The sequence below is a fragment of the Balearica regulorum genome, chromosome 3 (genome assembly GCF_011004875.1).
Source record: "Balearica regulorum gibbericeps isolate bBalReg1 chromosome 3, bBalReg1.pri, whole genome shotgun sequence".
NCBI lineage: Eukaryota > Metazoa > Chordata > Aves > Gruiformes > Gruidae > Balearica > Balearica regulorum.
In genome coordinates this window covers 3,186,273-3,209,310 of record NC_046186.1, presented here as the reverse complement: position 1 = coordinate 3,209,310, position 23,038 = coordinate 3,186,273, and the positions used below count along the sequence as shown (strand labels likewise).

General features: G+C 39.4%; 1 protein-coding gene across 2 annotated transcripts in view; it reads right to left on the bottom strand.

The window, feature by feature from the left end:
• The window catches only part of MSRA (methionine sulfoxide reductase A), a 292,761-nt gene that overhangs the window by 86,089 nt on the left and 183,634 nt on the right, over positions 1-23,038 (bottom strand). For both annotated transcript variants that reach the window (XM_075750377.1, XM_075750378.1), the window contains one exon: positions 10,366-10,472. In XM_075750377.1, coding sequence (XP_075606492.1) covers positions 10,366-10,472 — 107 coding nt within the window. The remainder of the gene's footprint in view (positions 1-10,365; positions 10,473-23,038) is intronic.

Genomic DNA, 23,038 nt, shown 5'->3' with positions numbered 1-23,038 from the left:
ACTGATCTTTCTACATTTGCTCCATGGAGAGCTGTAACGTGGGCTTTGCTCAATCTTGCTTGTCAGCACTGCGTGGTGTGAACGCAGACATCCATCTAGCTGGTACCTCACCAGTTGGGCATGTAAGCCCTGCCGTACAAGATGACAAAATTTCTAGCTGCAGAGCCACTGAATAAAGTCAGGCTAAGCCATAGAGGCAGAGATTCCTGAACTGAAATTTTTGTAGAATAGTACTGAAGTCAGGCAAATCCCATCCCTCCATGTCCTCAGACACATGCAAATATCTAGGGCTAGCAGCATCTGTCCAGCATGTTTCCTCCTTTGTGTTTCACAGCAGCTCTTAACAAAATATCTTTATGTATTCCTATATGCCCACGTACAAATGGTTTATACACAGGCTTAAGCCCATGGATACACCATTGAGAAAATACTTGTTAGTATCTGTTGTAACTCCATGCTTTCTTGGATGAATCATAGACTATGCGTTAACACAAAGAAAGATCTCCTGTTTTTCCCTAGCTGAGTTGGTTTTAACGTCTGCAATCCTACAAAGCTCCAGCATAAGACTGATAATACAGCTGATGGTATCACCCATCAACCAAAACGCCCATTCTGACCTCTTTCTGCAATCTAGCTCTTACTGAAATCAGTAGACATCTAAAAGAAAAAAAGATTAGTCTACAACCTATCTATGGAAGTAAATAAAGGATAAAAAGATCTTGATGCAAAAAGATCACAAGATCAAAACAGAAATGACAATGTTGCTGGCTAAAGCATGCTCTGATTTTTCTTTCCAGGAAGTATTGACTTGTTTTCCCAAAAGCTGAGAGCTATACTTGACTGAGTGGCATACTTCAAACAGAAAATAACACGCAGAATTCTCTGACAATTCTCTGGGGAATAAAAATGCTGAAATTAAAGAAACTCCTGGGCCAGATTTTTATCTCAGTTGCGTTACTGGAAATCCAAAGTAATTCCATTGATTCTAATGGTGTCACTCTCGACTTGCATCTGTACAACTGATCTGCATTGGGTCCTGTAAGAAAAATCTTGAGTTCTTCAAGCAAATGTTAACATCAGTTAGAAAGCAACCTTATCAGGGTATGACAATTGTCAATACAAAGAATCATCGAATCATAGAATCATTTAGGTTGGAAAGGACCTTTAAGGTGCTGCAGTACGTCCAGTTATCAAATTGTTTGAACCTGAGTGTTTAAGCAGACATTCCTATGTCCATATTTAGATACCCAAGCAGCATATTTTCTAAATGTTGAGTATCTGTCATTTCCATGTGTGAGCTTTGTGGAACTCAGAACCTTTTGAAGTGCCATTACGTTCTTATATCTGACTTGAAAAGCCCTGTTTCAGTTAAATTTTTGGCCTTCTATTTTAGAGTTGGATAAACAGTGGGAAAATGTTCCATGAGTACTTACTTGAATTCTTAATTAAATTAATTCTGGCTTAGGCAAACTTTTGTCACTGAGAAAATCTGACGTTTGAATAGTGTTCTTTGGATCCCACAGCTTTGCACTAAGGATAAGCAAACTGTTTGGATAGCAGAAGTAATGCTCCCAAATTTCACCATGGTCATTAAAAATGCATGTGTCATTTAAAAAAAAAAAAAAAAAAAAAGGCCTTTTGTTTCATTTTTTAATTTATATGGAAATTCCAAAGCAGGCCAACCCCTCTCCCGCTCTCCAGATCAACGCAGAGTCCCAATACAAGCCTCATCCTTCACCTGGACCTGAACAGATTCAAAGGCCAGAGCAGAATTAAGACACAACATTCTCAACACCACTCAACACATCTTGAGACGATTTCTCAGTTTTCGTTTCCTGGAAATTTTTGCTTAAGTCAGTTTTAAGGGCTACATTTAACCCAAAGACAACAAGATCTGACACAGGACAAGAACAGCTAATCACAAACATCTTTGTTTTGCCTTGGTTGTCTTCTATACAATTTGATCATGTCTGCCCATAACTAATCTCTTCATTAAACTAGGCTCCTTGAGAGCTTTCTTAAGAGAAGGAACTATATCCTGTTCCCTGTAAAGCACTGACTACACTTAAACCATCATTATTAATATCATTATCAAATTTATGCTCCTGACATTTAACATGCTTTGGAAACTTTTAGAGTGCTATAACAGATGCATAATCAAGATCAAGAAATTCAAAAGCCTGAACTAGAAGCCCTTCAGAATGATCCTACATGCCACTGAACCACGTGGGAACACATTTACAGGCTGATGGAAAGGTATTTAGCTTCGGTGCGTTGGCATTGCTGTAGACTCCACTATATTGCCTTACCACTGATAGGACCCAGGACCCACAGGAGATCTGTGCCCACCTGGAGAGGCAGCTGGAGGCCAGGTCAAATACGGCAGGACATCTCCAATGGCACTAGACTCCTGTAGGCAAGTCAGCTTAGCCCTCTAAACCTTCATCTTCTGGATCAGCATGGAGATCTGCCCCAAAGATTGAGAATTCATCTGTCTAAGTATATGGAAACTTGATGCCTAGACAAATTTAGGATGTTTTTACATTACAGACAAGCTGAACAGAGCAAGCAATACAAAGCAGGAAATGTTTTATTTACAACCCATTCTTGGAGTCAAATCTATTTGATATTTACAGGAGTTTATTGTAGGGCAATTTCTAATATTAGTTTAAATGTCCAATATAAGCGTTAGCTTGAAGCAAGGGCTTTACATTCACGGTGCAATAAAGCAAATGGGTTCTTTGCTGAACTCCATGACTTCCCAGATGCAAAAATGATTGTAAAATAGAAAGTATGGTTTCATAATGTTGTTCATAGTTCTATCTTCAAATGCATGATTGGCTATATTTGCAACAGTCAAAGGTCTAAGTGAAACACCCAGCCTTTGATCAAATGAACAGCATATATGCAGAATCAAAAGCTAAGAAAAAAATCTTGCCTTCTTCAGCACAGATAAAAGCAAGCAACGTGTGCTGTGGCTGCATCCAGGGGAACAGAAATAGTATGCAATTGGCAGCATGCTGCACTCAGCATAGGATGGTGGCACTTCTCCTCTGCCTCAGTGAATTTTGAGAGGTGTCCTTAGTCCTCCTCTACTTTCCAGGGATGTTTTTTTGTGGTTTCATACGGACATATACATCCTGTGTGTTGTGTCAAATGGTAGTGATGTTAAAATGTTTTTCCTCATATAACATGAGATGAGATTCTACAGCACACCAATGCAGGAAAATTTCTTAAGAAAAAAAAGGCAGATGAAGAATAACTATAATATTGTGCGAACTCTGTAGTTATGTTATGGCTGCAAAGAAAACCACAGGGCGCTGACCATGTCTATCACAACAGAATTCCCTGTCAAGATGGTGGGAGAAAAGAGATGCAGCAGAGAAGCATAAAACTTTATATAGATGCATTTCAGCATAAACTCAACAAAGAAAGCTTAAGTGGGTTGTTAATCAGTGTTAACAAGAGGACAGGTCATCTCACAGACATATTTATTCTAAGAAACTCAAACAAGCCAACTATAGGATCCTGAGTTCATGCCATTAAAGCTTTCATCTTGTTGCCACTGTCATCAAGAAATGCAGTAAAAAGTTTGTATTAGTTTTCAGCTATCTTTCTGCTGCAAGGTGATAAAGTGGAGTGACAAAGAAGTCAAAATTTCTGCAGTTTAAGGTAATACAAAAAGAGTTAGCAACTGTTCACGCAAAACCTCCGCATCAATAGCTGAATGCAGCTTTCTCAGAGCAGGATGAACACGAAAAGGGTATCTCTGCAGCACAGATGAGTGATTACAAAATAAATAATGGCTTAGCTTATCAGATCAGGTTTGCTTATTTTCATAAGAACTACCACCATCAATCAGGAATCAAGTAGCTACTACTCACATCAGAGTGAAGCAAAGATAATTTGATACGTAAAGCTCTGAAATAGGCATAATTTGCAGAGGATTAAGCAGGTGTTATTTTTTTATCGACTCTATTCTATTGCTTTAATATCAACAACCTACTTTTTAAAAAAGCTATTTAACTTTTCCCAGCCAAAAAACACGTGAAAAATTGTCTCTCAGCCAAAGCACGTTCTAAACTCACACAGCACGTTACATGAAACCACAGCTGAATGTTGTAAATTCACTCCACCAGGCATTCCTTCATGCAATTAAAACTGTCGCTCCTGTAAACAGCCTTTCCTCCAGCCTTGACAAATGCAATCCTGACCACTTCGTTTCCTTGCGGATAGCTGCTCCAAAGCTCATTGCTCTGGCCAGGAAACTCCAGCTTTTAAATCTCTCCTCTTTTCCAGGATACCAAATATAAAGCTCTTGGTTTTGCAACTGAGGGGGTTGCTGGTTTGTTCAGACATCATCCTACAGCAAGCTTATGAAAGTTTTACAATATCTATGAGGCTGCTGAGCTGCAGACTGTTGGTAGGCCAAGGGGAATGGCCTGAAGCTGCAGGAGGGGAGATGGAGATGAGACCTGAGGCAGCAATCCTTCCCTGTGAGGGTGCTGAGGCCCTGGCCCAGGGTGCCCAGAGAAGCTGTGGCTGCCCCTGGCTCCCTGGCAGTGTTCAAGGCCAGGTTGGATGGGGCTTTGGGCAACCTGGGCTAGTGGAGGGTGTCCCTGCCCATGGCAGGGGGTGGAACTAGATGGGCTTTGAGGTCCCTTCCCACCCAAAGCAGTCTGGGATTCTATGATTCTATGATCATCTGCTGGCCAGTAGTAACTCACTAATTCCACCCACCACCACCTGGTTTATACCTGGTGAGGTACACATGTGAATTAGGTATCCGAACTTCTATTACAGTCACTAAAGATCAGGGTGTCCCTAAAATCAGCTACCTAATTATAGGCATTTAGCGTTATTTGAGGTGCCAAGGGTATTTCAGGTATCTACACAGGACTGGCAGATGTGATGATACAGTCCCCATGGGATATTTTTGTGCTGTAGAGTGTCAGGTGGAGGTCAGCTCAGATATGCTAAGGCTTCCCCAAGAGCACTAGGTGCGAGCAACTGGATCAGGCCCTGGGAATGTGTCCCATGGTGGAGTACACACTTCATTTGGGGTAAACGTGAACTCCCAGGTCAGCAGTTAGTTGAGTCCTTCCAGTGGAGCATAGCACTGCTGGTGCAAGCACTCCTACTTTCCAAGGAAATAAGGGACCTTCAACCACTGGCCAACACCTGGTTTTCAGCTCTCAGCTAAGACACGGCATCTGACTATGTCACCACAGAGGATCTCAGTCTTAATTCAGTGTGTTAATCTCAGTCTTAATTCAGCGTGTTCTCAGACCTCCTGCTCAGGACCAGGACTGCTGTCATATAACTGTGGCCTCACTGAAAGTTGGGTCATTGCAAACGAACGATAGCACTGTAAGTCCATGTCTGTATAAAATAATATCCACCCACATTCTTCCCATGGTAATTCATAATTTATCATGTAATTCTTCAGGGTTTTAAAAGTTAAAAAAATAATAAAACAAAATATCCACCCCACCTCCCAAAAAAACCCTCATCACTGTAAAACCAGTGCAGAACAAAAAACCAGAAGCACAGAGAAAAACCACTGGTGCTTCAGGTTCCAATGCTTCAATACCTACATCTGTGAAACCAAACAGGACATTTGAAGTTATTGGCTGAAGGATTCCCTTCTCAGCTGCATGTGAGTACATATGCAATAAAGCATATGGTAAAACTAAGCCATTGTACAAATATATCAGCTCTTGTGGAGTTACACCAATACAGAATTTCACCCAGCATAGTAATCCTTTGGTTGCAGAGTCAAAAAGAAATTTTAGATGTTTGGTCAAATTCATGTTCTTCAGGCCAAGTCTTTTGTTAATTTAACGGAAAACGCTGTTTGACAAAATGCAAAGATGAATTACTATTTGACCAAGCCAAATATAGTTCAGTCATTTAATTGAGCATCTTCTTCAGACCTTCACAGCAACATATTTGCTATGGCTGCAGTGTGATCCAGTCTCTCCTCTGGGCATCATATACTGTTCCCTTCAAGATCTCCAGAAAGTCTACCCACCTACGCATTTATAGGTCCCAACATTTCCACAGAGTCTGTTCTCCAGACTAACAGATTGGGCAATGGCTTAGTTTCAATTGCCTGCATTTTTTTATATTTATACTAAATTTTAATTTTTAAGTTTAATCTCTTCACCTCTACTTATAATACTTTTTGAACTTCTTAAACATATTTGCAGGCCCCAAAGCAAACAATTAGCATTGCTTCTTTCTTTTCTTTTTCTTTGTAACTCTGACTTTGGTGCAGTTATTGTTTGACTTGATTTGTTTTCTCAATCTGTTGACCAGCTGGTTTAGATTTCAGAGAGGATTTCTATCAGCATCATAATACACTCCTGCAGAGAAACTTTCCAAGATTATAGCCTTACAGTCCAAATCATTAAAAAAAAAAAAAAAAAAAGTATTACATTACTTCTAGCTAAGCTCCACCCATTTCTAAGCCAAAAAAAAGTTATTTCTGTACTTCATCTACATTTTCTATATGTTTGGTAAAAAACCACTCCATTCCAGTTCTCTGGACTTCAGTAAAGGTCACATTTTTAATGTCTTCATAAAATCTCAGCATTTTTATATTCCTGTCTCTCTGAGCCTTATTAGTCTCTCCAGATTACGGAGATCAAATGACAGCAACTCTCTCCACCAACTTCTCTTGGCTATAACGAACCAGGAGCTTATCACCTACTCACATCACCCAGCACCTCTGTCAGGAGCTCAAGACTCAATTCATTCATAATTATTCACAGAGAAGCCCTTCAGTTGCTTTGTGGAAACATCTTCTCCTGCAAAATACTTGCTTTTATAATAGACCTGTGTTTTGCTCTCTGTGGGCAATGTTCATTGTCAGTACTGTCCTACATGAGGATGCAGAGGTGCTGGAATTTTTGGATGTTACTTTAATATAAGCCAAACATGGAGGGGAGGGACTGAGTACATTCTTGGAGCCTGAAAACCCAATGTTAGCGCTTCACAAAACAAATGCAGGCCTCTGATTCAGAAAAAATAAATACAAACTTCTTCCCACCCTGATTTCACTATTTGGATTATTGCCTACATAATTCATTTGAAAACCAAACCCAGCCTAGCAACTGTCTTGAAAATCGAGTAACCCCAGGTTCAACTGTATTAAAAAACTTCAGCTTCAGGCAAAACTGATGGAACAGCTCATTCGCAGTACTTTCACCAAGCCCTGGCCCTCATTTTATGTTTTTCTGATTACGCTTACATTGTGTTACCATTTACAGGCAGCACTATTGTATTATAACATATATTACCACTAGCTGATTCTGACTGTGTGCATTCAGCTTCATCAACAGCTAAAGATGCATGGCTCACTGCATATTCATCGCTGTATCGACACTTCTCAGCTGTTAAAACAGCTGCATGAACCAGCAACAAGTTTCACAACTTAAAATAGATGTAACCCTGCAGGATACTCGGGCTCGATGCACGTTATGATTCTCACTCATAGGCTGGTCGGAGTTAGGGACGTGGTGCACTTAACTACAGTATTTCTCCACTCAAGCATAGCACTACCCTAAAGGTGTAAGCTACATTAGCGTCTCTGGAGCAGAAGTGTGTTTTTGTAGCAAATCTCCTGATCATTGCCATTTATCATGCTTTGGTTCACACCACAGAGTGATCTGGGGATGGATGAACCCAATTCCTTTTGATGGAGCTAAGCCAGAAATGCACCACTGACTTCCATCTGCTAGTGACACGTGGTTCAGAGGACCAAACTACAGCTACTGGAGAGCAAGCCCACCTGAAATGCACATAGTGTGTTCTGGGTCCTCAGTACAAACTGTTTTGTTCTGCAGATCTGCTCCTCTCAGCCCATACTGCTTGCTAAACGTAGACAGAGCTGAGCACAGCTATCTGGCTTCTAGAGAGGAGCTAGCACTTCATAGAAACAAGAATTTATGATATAATTCTTGGGGTTGGATGGTTTCTATCCTCAGCAAACAAAAATATTTCCTTTAAGTTAACATTCATATCTGGCTTTATGAAAAAAAACCCAACCAAAAAACCAACCCAACCAACAACCATCTAGCAAGCACATCATTTTCTGTTTGGAGGACACTCTTAACTCTCTTCTAGGTCCTCAGCTCAAAAAGACATCTAAGAGCACATGCTCAATTCTTCAGTCAACAAGCAAATAAAATACCTTTGCTTTTATTCATTTGCTGTGCCAAAAACCTGTAGAATCACTCCTACATGTTTCAGTTATTGTACTTCTAATATTTGTTAGTTCTTCCCCAGTTTGGAGTATGCACCACTGCTTATCACGGAATAATCAAGCGTTATGCCATCCCCACGTGTTTTTATCTGTCATCATTAGGTGCATCGATATGCATACGTCACTGCCAGAAGAGTTTGGTGTTTATTTTAAATTACTGCAATAATAATGAAAGTGATTGTATTACATTTACATTAAAATAATGTAACGCCAAACATTTAATGTGAAAAAGGATTCCTGAATATATTGTGTGCTCAGTATGTTTCCAGTACAACCATTCTACTGCTACTGCAATGCCACTGTAGATTATATTGTAGATATTACTGTTGATAATACATGGAAACCACATATCCTCTAAGAATTTCAGTACGTATTTGCTTCATTTCCTTAGTTGGCAACACAGCTTCTTCCTTCCCCTTACTTCAGTGCAAAAACAAACTCTACATGTGATCACTTTCAGAGTTCTGCCTAATTATATAAATGTACTAATTATACACACTGTTCAAATGGTGATAGACTTCAAAGTAGGTAAATTTTAAATTGTGCCATTAAGAAAATCTATTTGATGATGGAAATTTCTGTAATATCATATTGCAATCTTCTACATTGTAATTTTGCTTTCAAGTCAGTATTAATTTAATGACAAATAACAGCAGAGAATAATAGAGTTGGGAAAGCAAACTGAGAGCTGTAAGATTTACAGTGTGATATTGGTCAGCAGATGTTAACAAAAAGGATCAAAAACAATTTGGAAAAGCAATGGATCTAAGGCAAACAATGAGTAGAAAGAAGTTCTGCATGATAAATACGAATACCGAACCTTTAGAAACCACTCTGTTAACAAAGATAAACACCTGCAAGACTGACTTATCCCCCTGTGTTCAGCTACTCCTGAGAAAATATATGTCATTGAACGCTTAATTTACATGCACAGTTACCACACTGCTAAGAACGACTTGCAAATTAGCTACTTGCAGTTCAGAGCATCTCTTTGCATGCAAAATAACGCCAACTGCATGTGCAAACCAGCCCTACAAGTGCGCGCAAAGTCCAGCTCACCAATGTCTTACATTCGAGAAAACCAAACTGCCACACAAGACGTGCACCTCCTTTTCATACCTTGGCACATGCTTCTGACTGATATCCCCTCGCTCTTCCAAGCACAGTTCTTTACCTTTAACATTAGACATTCACCACAAACCCTGGTTCTTCAACATAAGTCTTTAGTGAAGTTATAGCACAAGTGAATGCAGGAAAGCTGATATTCTGTTAGCACTACTTAACAGTTACTGTGTCTATTGTCCTGATGTCCTAGGCAAGTAGTTTATTTCTTACAAGTTATAAGAATTTATATATCTCTGTTGTAGAATCTGGATCTTGCATTGTCAAGACCACTAGGCAGATCAGACAGCAATTACAATGCAGCAACACTATAGGACACTAATCCCTCTGCCTTTAGTTAAAGAATAGCTTCTGTGGCAGGGAAGAGACAGAATCCATCTTCACTGAAAAACAGGACTGTGTATTGAAAGGGAAATGGTTGATCTTCTCTCACACAAATCCTAGTGTCAAAACAAATAGTCTTCCTCAGTCACGGGCTGTCACATTTAATCAAAGACATTTATGGAATGGCTTGATAGAAGCAACTTATAAGCAGCAGGTGGGTGATCCTGAGTTACCAAGCTCAAACACTGATCAGGACTTTCCCCTGTCATTCAAGAACTCTAGGGTCTGAGATTTTGGCTACACCCTTCAGACTACGGGGTCCAGGTACGCTTGAGTATCTTTAAGATCACAGACTTTTGCTCTGGCACACCCATGTAAAAAAAACTCTAGAAGAGATTAAAACTATCTCTGCACAAGTAGCTATTTTTCTTTCTGCATAGTTATAAAATGACTCACACACAAAAAAAACCCCCATTTTGTAAAAGTTGGAATTTAAAGCAAATATGATGCAAGTTCAGTATCAGAATAAGGAGTTCCAACAGCAACACGGAGACAATGTGCAGCACAAAAAAAAGTGATTTTGTGCTAATAAGTGACATCTTCGACCTCCACTCATACGTGAAGCACTTCCACGCTCTGCCCAATGTTACCTTTTGATATTCTTCCTTAGATCTCAAGGCAGCTTCCATCTGTTCCTGAGAAAACGTGTAGATGGCCGAGCGATACTGTGTGCCAAAGTCATTACCTTGTCGCATTCCTGGGGAGAGAGAAAACACAGCACACCATGAGGATCATCCTCCCTACCTGACTGGGCTGCAGGATAAATTCCACAGACCTAAACTGAGGATGTCGCGTACACCTGGATTAGCACGGTCTCCTACGTGCATAGTCAGTAGGTATTTTTAGGAAGTCCAAGTCTTCTTTAGTTAAATAGTCTTGGAGAGATTCCACTCTGCTTTCTCCTTTAAAATGACATGCAAATGAAATGTGAGCATTTTACATTTTGGTACATCACACAGTAGTCAAATACAGATGTAAAACCTTAAATAATCAAGCTGCAGCTACTGTAATCAAGGTACTCTTAAAATATTTATTTTGAACCATGCAAATGGCTACAAAAAAGTTTATTTTACCAAGTGCTTAAATTTTTTCTTGTGCTGTAGAGGAGTGCATCTTAATGGGAGAAAAGTTCAAAATACCCTTAGAGATAAGAGTTATTATTATCCTCTATTCACAAAGCAATGATCTTGCTAAAAGACTATTATGCATGTACTGCTGAATTAACTCTGAAGTTATCAGTTCCTACCATCATCACCACTAGTTACGCAGAGAAGGAATGACTCTTACGAAGCTCTCAAATTGGGGCTCCAAAGAAGACTCCGATAGAGACGAACGCTATGGAGAAGGTTTGGAGAAAGTCTGGCTGCGTTAGTACTGTTACAGAGTGAGTAAGACTTAGAAACAGCAACCCTTTCTTCTTTTTTTTTCTTTTTTATCTTTTTCTTTTTTTTTCTGTTTCTTTTTTTTTCTTTTTTTTTTGAGTTTAGGAGAAGTAGAAAACAAAGTTATATGTGTAATCTCTACTAAATTCTATTTGCAACCTACATATGGATAATACGAATGGCAAAAGTATGTAATCCTGTTTGTATCTAACATTAGAAAAACAAAACCCTAGTTATACATATTCAGTACCTCCTTGAAATTATATCATAAATGATATAATTTTGGTACTAGGATTAGCCCCTTTACTGCTGATACATGTAAGCCCATCAAAAGACTAGTTGTATGAAATTGCTTACGTACAAATTTCCAAAGAAAGAGATTGATTCTACTTACGAAACTATAAAATAATGCACTAAAGCAGAGGGAAGTTTACGATCCCCTTAGGTGACTAGCCCAGACATGGTTTAGCATTATGCAGTCCTACGCAGCCACGCTGGCCAAAGCCATTGCTGCCTCTCACCGTCATCCACTCCCATTCCCTCCGGCAGCAATACTGTTAAGCCGGCTTTGCTGTGGATCATTCCATAAAGTCAAACAACAGCCTTAGAGAGGAGTTTTAGCATTAACAATGATAAATAGTTGATGAAAAGCTCAACACAAGCCGGCAATGTGTGCTGGCAGCCCAGAAAGCCACCCGTGTCCTGGGCTGCGTGTCCAGCAGCGTGACCAGCAGGTCGAGGGAGGGGATTGTGCCCCTCTGCTCCGCTCTGCTGAGACCCCCCTGCAGTGCTGCGTCCAGCTCGGGGGTCCCCAGCACAAGAAGGACATGGAGCTGTTGGAGCCAGGCCAGAGGAGGCCACGGAGATGCTGCGAGGGCTGGAGCACCTCTGCTCTGGAGACCTCAGGCTGAGAGAGTTGGGCTGGTTCAGCCTGGAGAAGAGAAGGCTGCGGGGAGACCTTGGAGCCCCTTCCAGTCCCTGCAGGGGCTCCAGGAAAGCTGGAGAGGGACTGGTGCCAAGGGCAGGGAGGGACAGGCCAAGGGGAATGGCCTGAAGCTGCAGGAGGGGAGATGGAGATGGGATGGGAGGCAGAGATGGGATGGAAGGCAGCAATCCTTCCCTGTGAGGGTGCTGAGGCCCTGGCCCAGGGTGCCCAGAGAAGCTGTGGCTGCCCCTGGCTCCCTGGCAGTGGTCAAGGCCAGGTTGGATGGGGCTTTGGGCAACCTGGGCTAGTGGAGGGTGTCCCTGCCCATGGCAGGGGGTTGCAACTACATGGACTTTGAGGTCCCTTCAAACTCAAACCATTCTATGATTCTATAAGAACGATCTGGAGGTGCAGTTTTGCAAGTGCAATTGCAGTTTTGCAGTTTCTGTCTTTCATAACCTTGTTCTCAATTTTACATTCCAGAACAGAACTTTTTGCTTTGCTATAATAAAATGTATTGAGTTTGTCTGGTGTTTTATGTGAACTTGGGTGAGTGAAAAAGCTGGAGTGACTGCAACCCAAAACAAATTGGAAATCATTAGGCTTTGTCTTTTGACTGCCACTAGGCTACAGAAGCCCCTTTGAAGATTACCATCAACTCTCAGGACTACAGAGATGAAACGGAGAAAAACTGTAGGTCCTGATACCCCCCGAGCAAAGGGCAGAAGGTACAGAAAGAGCCTGCGATACTGGGGGAAAAGATGCTATCAACATAATACTACTCATTAGAACAGGACAACTTTTATCCCTCTCTTACTTTCCAAGGAATCAGAAAAAATGGTTTAAAGGATAGTACAATAAACAAATTAAATTTGGCTGAAATATTTATGAACTACAAGATGCAGAAATGTTTTCAAAGATGCATTTGGACAAAAAGTCCACTCAGTGACCAACACTAGACATGAGCGAATGCTATCCTGAAAAAGTTTTATGGACTTTTCTGATGATTTGGGTTACTTTTTAACTGCTAAAATGTTACATTATTTCACATAAGATCAACAACTATGTTCTTCATCAATACTTAATAGTGTGGTCTGCAAGGCAAAGCATATTTTTCTCATTTCTTTGCAATTTATTTTAGGGTGGTAGGGAGCTCTTGAAAAGCCAGTGCTACTGAATAGTTAGGAGTAAAATGAATACAGTTCACTAAAGCATTATTTTTTCCAGGATACGTGAATACTGATTGTTGTTTGAGATTAAGCATTAGCTTTCTACAAATCTATTTATTGCTTAACAAACTAGGGAGTAGATTACAAAATTCTCTATAAATGACGGATCCCCATATACTATGCCAGTTTGTAGCATGCATTTCAAGAGTATGAATTTAGCATGAGCTCATGTGCACAGTGCTCTGAGTGAGAAGATAAATAAGATTATTTAATACAAGCACGTGCCACCATTACATAGTAATAGAGAAGTGGTCAGCATAATTAATTTATTGAAGAGAAGGTTAAGAGGAAAACTGATTCTGATTTACAAATACATACATAGAGGAATAACCTGAGAAATAAGGTTCTTCAGTCTTGCCAAAGCTGCTTAATGGAGTAGAGCAATTGAAAGCCAAAGTATGCAAAATCCAGATGGGAAATAAGGCAAATTCACATAATGAAGCACATTTCTCACTGGAACAAGGCACCTAAAGCCACATCCCTTTCCTGAGGTCTGCACATCAAGGATATACATTTTCCCCAAAGATATATCAGAGCTCAAAGAGCTATCCAGGGTTAGTGATAAAATTATAGAGTTAAAGCTAAGGATGAGGTCAGGGTGTGCGATAATAATGGCCCCTCCTAGTGCTCATCACTAGGCGTTAAACCACCCACTAGCTATGAAGAAGACTGAACAGGTATTTTAAGTATCACCTCAAAGTGTAGCTTTAATGTGATCAATCATCTAAGCTAAAATGTCATTTGTTTTTACTTGTTACTTAAATCAATTTGTACCTAAATCTCCCACTATAAGTAGCAAATATGTTGTCTGACTAAGCCACAAAGACTACCAGATACTAAAATAAAATAAATTCCATGTGTATAGACATAAATGATTCCTACTGTTGCTGTTGTAATTTTAATGTACTTCATATATGCAAACTTACTTCTCAAGGGTCCATCACTGATTTTTTAAAACTCACTGGTGAATCTTGCTTCTTGAGATTCACTAACTCAATGAGTAGCAAACAAGGCAAGAAATTTATTTTAATAAAGAACCGTGGTAGGATGATTGAGCTTAACAATCTTGTCTTTGTCTGAAAGAAAGTCTACTAAATAAAAAATGATCTCTGCTTGGCTATCTAAAAATTCCACAATGTCATCTGTAATTAACTTTCCTTCCTTTTCTGATATCTCTTTCCTATTTTGTCTATCATGACATTCTGTCTCTGTTAACATAACACCACAGATATACACATTAGGCTTCAGAGAAGAATGAGAAAATACAAATAATCAATTTAATAAAGATGCTATACATATTGGAAGATATCATGTACTGCTAAATCAAAAGCCATTCTTACAAAGGATTGTCAACGTTGCTGCCATTGATTCTGGCTACACAGGATGCACACTAATGAACCAACTTTTGATCATTGGTGCACCAGAATGGTTCCACTGAAGTCAAGAAATTTGTTCTAAGTGTATATTGATACAACTAAAACCACAAATAATCTCCACAGGCTTCAAGTCATTCACTTTGCCTACAAGGTCCCAGGTAGCTAAATAGGACTTAAGCTAAACACATTTGCTAAACACCCTTCAAAACCAGTACCTATTGCAAATTGTAATCGTACATATAAAAACATCGAGATTTGGAAGTACGTTGAATGACCACTATCGTTGTTACATTTTCACAGAAAAATGAATAAAGCTCTTGACATTATGGATTGGATGGAATAAAGCAATATTTATTATCACTAATGGATGCATGTCAGGATCAGACTTCCCATAAAAATTCTCTACAAAGAATTTTATCAGAGTAAGACTTTTTTCGCCTGTGCCAAACTCCATTTTCACAAGATGTATATGATTATGCTTTAATTAATTCCAAATCAAACCAGTGAATCAGGTTTGTCTAAATCTTCACTACTGGAAGAAGGAATAATTCCTACAGATCATCAGCTGCACATCTTTAGAGCAGCTGGATCTTCTAGGCAGGGGAATGCTGATTGCCTACAACTGTTCTTCTGCAAAATGTCTTAAAGTCACTCTGTGCAAAACTTGCCAATTTAGGGACAGAATTTAGGGTAGACCCAGGAGATAGCTTTTTTCCTCAAGAATATAATATACAGTGAAATCTGTAAGTAGGGCATGAACCTCCTGTTAATTCTAGACTGAGCAGGCTGCTTCTTAAAGATGTTAACAAAATATATTAACACTGAGGAATGAGGTCTCTGACAGAAAAAAGATCTTGTCCAACTCTTTCAGAAACTTTGCAATGAAAGAATGAAATAACACAGAAAAAGTCTTCTCTGCATCTCTAACGACCAGTAGATACACTTTGAGTGATCTCAAGCCCATTTCTCTCCAACAAATACTTTGAGAAAAAGCTTCCAGAGGTCTGAAAGCAGAACGTCATCTTACATGTAGCATCAGACCTGATCCACTCTGCCCCAAAGTACACCTAGAGGGCTTGTTACCAGTGTTGATCAGAATCTCTGTAACTAGAGACAACCAGGCAGACTTTCAAGGGCTACCCAATGTCCCTGCCGCGATGCGGAGGAAGCCAAAGACTGCGTGATTTAACTGAATTCTACCTCATGTAAGAAGGTTCAGAGCAGAGGCAAGTCCTTGACCTCCATGTCAGGTCCTCCACGATTCTGACACCAGAACCCCTTTGGCCAGCTCAGGGCTTGCGAGATCACCCCATCTCATCTGGCTGTGCTTTACTACTGTCAGTGGTGCAAGACAGTAACTGGCAAAAAGGCAAGTGTCCAGGGTGATCAGGAACACATCCAACAGTAACAGGAACAAACCTACCCTGGAGTCAAAAGGCTGGCACTTGCTCTTGATACCTGAGACAAAGAAAATCAGCTGCCATGCTGAGAACAGCCTTAAAATCTCTCATCAAAGAGATGTTTAGAAAGAGACGGTGATTTCAGAACTGAGAGAAAAGCATAGAATTTGCACCTCTCTGGCAAGATACAAAAAAAGTGGGTTTAAATATGGCTGCATGGTGCCAAAGAGTATAAGCCCAAAGCACTGAGCCTATGCGAGCACTGGCCAGTCCTTGTAAGCTCTTGTCTCTGGAGAACCAATGAGGATGAGGGCATTTGGAGCTCTAAATGTGTTTAGATCTTGGGAATGGATCATATTTAGGAATTTCACTTTGGCTGACCAAAGCACCTCAGTGGTTCTCAGCCTGGACCACTCTAGAGAAAATAAAATTTCTTCCAGAACACCAGTTAATCAAACAATGCCCTAAAGAGCTGAGCGCTTGCTCTGACTTATATGAAGCAGACATTTGTGGCCACAGGACGGTAGATGGAAAGGACAAGGAGCTGTGATGGTCTCCCAGATCCTGCAAAAGGAATGATTCCCAGGTTGAGATTGCTGTGCAATACAAACACATTGCCACTGGAAAAATTATTATTTGCCAAAATGCAGATAACAGTCTGAGAAATGGCTCTAAAAACCCCTCTCACCAACACTTTGATATCTGATGATGCACCTGGTTAGGAATGACTTAGGTTTGGTCTCCCCTATATTCTTTGGCATCAAAGCAGGAAATGCCAGCTCTCCTTTGGTTTGAATGATCAGAATATATGAAATCATCCCTGCTTCTGTTCAGCTGGCCAGTGCTATTTTCTTCAGAAATTCTATACCTTGCCAAAACTACAGTGGCTTCTTGACAGGGGCAAAGAGTTGCCCCTTTAAAGCAGTTACACTGCTGTTATGCTACAGTTTGAGTTGAGATGCATCTCAGGTAGGTCATTGTCCTTCCTAACTCCAGAGTATCTTGAGGTCAATAAAAAATAAGAATATCCACAGCATTAATAAAAACACGTATTTCCCAGTATGATACTTTTTTTTCTTCTTTAGAAATAGAGAATTAATTGCAAACAAGCAAATTTGTTTCAAAACGGTGATTTTTTAATATATATCCTACAGAAGGCTAAAGGAAAATACACTTTATTTATTTTATTGGCTAAATCAGTGATTTCTTTTGAAGACTCAACCCTCTAATGACTTGAAAGTAATACTTATACAACACTCCTTATCTTCTCTCCATTTAAAAATAATAAAAAAATGTAATGGCATCATTCGTCAACCTTGCTATTCTCAGAGGATCCCAAGCATAATGGAGATAAATGAGCAAGGTCTGTTAGACTCTTCTGTGCCACCCAGTGAAATTTTAAAGGGCAGTTCATAGCTCTTATTTTTATCATAATTTTTTCTGTGATTTATAGACTTTTCTGCAGCTGTCACTTATTTTCTTATACCCGCAGAAACCTGATATACTGATTGGTCATTTTCTTTTCCCCAATCAATCCTTGCTCAGTTAAGACTAATAAAACTCCTTCTTCCAGCTCATCATATAATTATTTAGTAAAAATCAATTGCACCATGTCACCCTGGCTTGATGTCATCACTCACTGTAATGATTACATCTATACAGCTTAAAAGTTGCCAAGGGAAAGTAAAACTCTTTATAGCATATGATTAAAGGAGAAAAATGCTAATAGAAAAGTTAGTTACAGTGCTGTGGATTGAGAGTTCGTGATGATTTTCAAGGTGCTGAGGTGCAGGAAAGATAAATGAAATATAGTAGAGTTTCTTCAGAAGGTTACAATAAGTTAATGAGCTTGTTCATATTAAAGAAAACTTTTATACTGTCAATAGACCAAAAAGTTTACAAAGCTTTCAATAGACATGGTTTCCAGTGTCAAGGAGGAAACTATAGTTTTGGTCTTCCCCATTTGCTTTGGGATCAAGACAGCAAATTCTAGCTTTCCCTATAAATTCTGACTTGCACGTATACTTAGAACATCATGGCTACAGCAATGTTTTTAATAATATATGTCAGCTGCAAAAATGTCTGGTCTTTAACCTTCATCAAACCCCCAGATGATAGGTTTTCTGGTATAGCTTTCAAGCTAAAACAGAATCACAGAGGTTGGAAGGGATTTGTGGAGGTCTCTAGTCCAACACCTCTGCTCAAAGTAGTCTCAACTAAGCAGGTTGTCCAGAGCCTTGTCCAGTCCAGTTTTGAATATCTCCAAGGACAAAGACATTACAAAATACTTACTTCCTTAAGATGTCCAGTGCTGGTGTAATTGAGTTTGTTAATGACGGTCAATACAACACTCCAGTATGAAATAACAATAGCTCTTCAAGTAGAGAGTTTTTCAGACAACAGATTCTTCGTCAATGCCATAATATACCCAGAAACATTCATGGAGACACAGGAGAACATACTCCATCACTCTTTTAGCAATGACATTTTGTGAGAAGGGGATGAATTGCTGCCACCAATTTGCTGCATGTCTGTTCCCACCACTGATGGCCAACATGCTGCTACAAGAAAACCAAAATAACACTGAAAAAGAGCAGCTTTATAAATCTTTGATTTTGTGGGACCTACCACGGCAGTAATGTCTGTTTCTCAGTGTGGCCAGGCTTGACTCTGTGATTCTGTGACTCTGACCTATGCCACCCAGCTACAAGACACCTCTGGCCTTCTCCCCAGAGCTGCAGCAGTGATACCTGCACTGTCTTTCTGTGCAGCTCTGAGGAGGAAGTCCTTCCTCCTCTCTTCCAGCAAAACACCAGAGAAGAACTGAGAGGCAGAAGGCATGCAAACAGGTTTCTGAGACAATGGGAGGTACAGCCAAGAAAAGAGGTCCCATGGGATTTGGTTAAATGGAAATAGTCTCAGCATTGCCCTGTAATGAAATGAATTTTCCTGCTAGGCCTTCTACAGCTTCCTCCTCTCTTATGCAGTTTCCCATCCCAATTCACTGGGGAGGAGTGCAGTTAGTACAATGACAGAGATAGAGGGTAGTCCATCACTATCTGTAGACTCTAATGACACCTTGTCCAAAAGGTTTAACAGCATTGCAATACCAAAAACCATCACAGTATGACCATATTGGACAATATTCTTAATAATATGCTTTAACTTTCATTAATCTTTGGTTAGCCCCCAAGTGGTCAGGCAGTTGGACTAGGTGATCACTGTAAGTCCCTTCCAGCTGAATATAATATAATATAATATAATATAATATAATATAATATAATATAATATAATATAATATAATATAATATTCTGTTCTAGACTGGACATAAGGAAGAAATTCTTTACAAGAGGTGAGGCACTGGGACAGGTTGCCCAGAGAAGTTGCGGATGTCCCATCCCTGGAAGCGTTAAATGTCAGTTTGGAAGGAGCTTTGAGCAATGTGATCTAGAGAAAGATGTCCCTGACCAAGGCAGAGGGACTGGACTTGATGATCTTTGAAGGTCCCGCTCAACCCAAACCATTCTGTGATTCTGTGATTCACATAACATCACCACACCATACTAAATTAGTATGATCCACCCTAGCATCTGCTGGGAAAAGTCATCCAAGAACTAGAAGCTGACAAGAGAACACTCTCAGGACACTCTTCACCTCCTTCTTCTCCCACCTGGAATAAATCTGTCCTGCCCCTCTGCATTCACCAAACCCATTTCCTGGGTATTGGTCTCTGCAGTTTTGGCAACCTGATTTATATCCAACATGAAATAAAGGGGCAACTTTCAGAATGCATAACTCTGCAGTGGTAGGTTTTAAGTTCAATCCAGCAAAATGCCCACTGTTTTTTTCTGCTTCCAACTTCTATCTTATGCTTGTCCATATGTTAGGCTTTTTTCCCAGTAAGGGAGAAGCACAAGTATCACACATATTTCATTTAGGTCAATAAATATTGCTTTCCCCTCAGCTGTTCACAGAGACATTCCCATACAGTATATCAGGGACATTATGCAGGCCTCCAACATTACCAGGTCTGGGCCATGAAGAGTTATCAGGTCTCCCTTCTATCCTCTATCTCTGATCAATTCCCTTTGCTTTTTATTAGCATTATCATTCAATAGTTAGAAAATGCATTAGATTGCTTCTCAAGATAGTTCAAATATTTTACAAAACTATAAAGTCTGAATGAAGACTTGGTTCGAAAGAAGAGTTTCCCGCACGCTTCATTATTTATTAATTCATTCAGCTATAATATCGCTTGAATGCATTTTTGAATGCTCTTTGACCTTTGAATAAAGTATATGATCTACTTGAGCTCACAAAAAAAAAAGTTAGTTTTTGATGAGTGTCACAAAGATTAAGTATTAAATGTCACTAGCAGACAGGGATTTTAATCCAACTCTAATTATTAATTGAAAATATGTCTTTACGAGTAGTGCATAGAACAGGCAAATAGAATGGTGAATATATGCATAAGTCATCCTTACTGGCATTAACTATTGTGGGAGGCTTTTTTCACTTAACTTTAATCAAAAGTTAAATGATTAGTCTTAGACAAGTTTTTAGACTTCTTTTTGTCAGAAACAGACATTAGGCCCTTTCAGAGGTGCCTTCTCCTAAAAATCTGTCTCGGGGCTGGATGAACTTAGGATGGGAGTGAAATCTTTTAACAGCATTTATTGGTGCAGCTGGAACTAAGTTTCCAGGTTTAGGTGACCAAAAGCTGACCAAACACAGGTGCCAAATTTGAGGCAAGTCAACTGTGTTGACTAGATCTCCACTGAAAATTGTGGGACCTGAAACACTCCATGTCTATGGAAACATCTAAATTTAGGTGGCTTTTTCTCAGTCTTTATCTCCCCTGATGTGTCTATGCTGGTCAGATAAATCTGATCAAAGATCTTGATAATCTTCAAAACCAAATAAATGCATAGAGCAGGGATGTCTGGAAGAGACTGGAGGACATGACACAGGGAGCCCCATATTTTCTAAAGCACAACTAGAAGACAGGCAGAGCGTGCTCGAGGATCTGGCGTGGTGAAAGACATTTCTGTTTAGGCATCTGAATTGGACTCTTGCTGCCTCTTTTCCCCATGGATTAGCTGTGTTGTGATGCTTAAAAAAGCTGAACAACTACTGATCATGTGATAAAATAGAATCAAGAAATAGAGCAATTCAGATCAGGTACTCCATAGAGCTCAGCTATGGAATCACACAAATTGGCTATTGTTTTCTTTACGTGTCGTCTCCTTTCTCTTCATTTATCTGTTGCTCACTAATGTCTTGCCTATATTTAGGCATGTGTTAACAGTATGAATCTAAACCTACTATGATCGACCAGGTGTTATTTGCCATAGTAATAAAAATAATTAGTGATAATAAAAATAACAGTGTTGTCATTTGCTTTTATCAGCAGATAAACTCATGGGACACTGCTCTCAAAACACAGACAAGTATGCTCTTATAAATATGCGAGACAAAATTGCAGGCAGAGAAAAACAGTCATTCACAGAAAATATTGTTGTTTAGAATAGATTCGTCTTTGACCTCTTGTACCTAATTATACATGAAAACAAAGATTAAAAGCCTACTAATAATCACCATAAACTATGATTAATGATGCCATGCTTCAGTGCCTCAGATTTCTAGACCCAAGTACAGCAAATTCACTAGTGGGTTATTTGAAGAAGAAAAAATTATTTGGTATTACTTTGTTTTGACTTTGTCTATTGCTTTCCTTGTATAAAGATTAGGAACAGTCCATCAAAAAAAGTCTGCAGAAAAAGACCTTCTGAGGTTGCTTTTTTCCTAATTCTATAAATACACATGCAAATCCAGCTGCTTTATTCATACCACATACCCATGGATATTTGGACTTCATGGATATTTGAAAGCTACTGAAGACAGTCCTAAGCATTGAGAAGTCCAAATTTTCCTTCAGAAGTTAAAAATCAACAAGCCTGAATTGAAATGAAGATTCCCTTTCTCATCCCTTCCTCTTCCTCTCCTCAAACACAGCTATGGTATAATTACAAAATAATCCAGAAGTGATCCCAAGGATGTCCGTAATAGAATAAAAGCATTTTCCAAAGTTGTTCTTAGCAGATACAGCCATTATGAACAAAAAGAATCCCTTCAGGTTAGTGATGGGTTCATGTTTCCCACAGCATAAGAGTCACAGTATCATCATCAATGGCATAAAAGAGTGATGTCACGGCTTTTCTCATCTTCAGGGAAGTATTTTATTATTGACTGTAGCAACACTGAAAGATACAGTTAATTTTTAGTAGTTGTGGAGAACTGGTTAACGCATCATTGTCACATGTAAAATAAATAAGCTAAAAGTAGTTTAAAGGTAAGAAGAAATCAAACCCCAGAAGGACTTTTGCCCTTGAGCCAGAATTGATTCAGCACCACTCACTTCATAACACAAACTATTCAGCCATCTCAGCAACCACTGCACTGGCTAATAACCCCCTTCATTAAAAAAAGATGCAGAGTCAAATCTCAGCTTCTCTACTGTGATATGGAAAAACAACATCTCCTAAACAGGAAATATAGGTCAGAAAAAGTCTATTCTAATTTATATGGATAAAAAGAGTCTAATATGCAAATTAGGTCATGACAGCTAAAATTCCTGGGGACACAAAACAGCCTAATCATATGTATTTATTTTTAATGCATATTTAGTTCTAGAGAAAGGCCAAAGAATGGGAGCAACATAACATCAGGCATTTCAGTTCATGAAAAAAATGAAGTTGTATTCTTAAAATGTAATATTGGTTAGCACCACTGGCAAAGACTCTCTTTGCTACTTTGCAAAAAGTATAGACCATAGGTATTTATTAGGTGATTATGAGCAAGGGACCACTAAATTAGTTGCTGGTGGGATGGCTAGACATCAGTCAACTATGTCCCGTCATTGAGATTTCATTGGTGAGAGCAGGAATTAG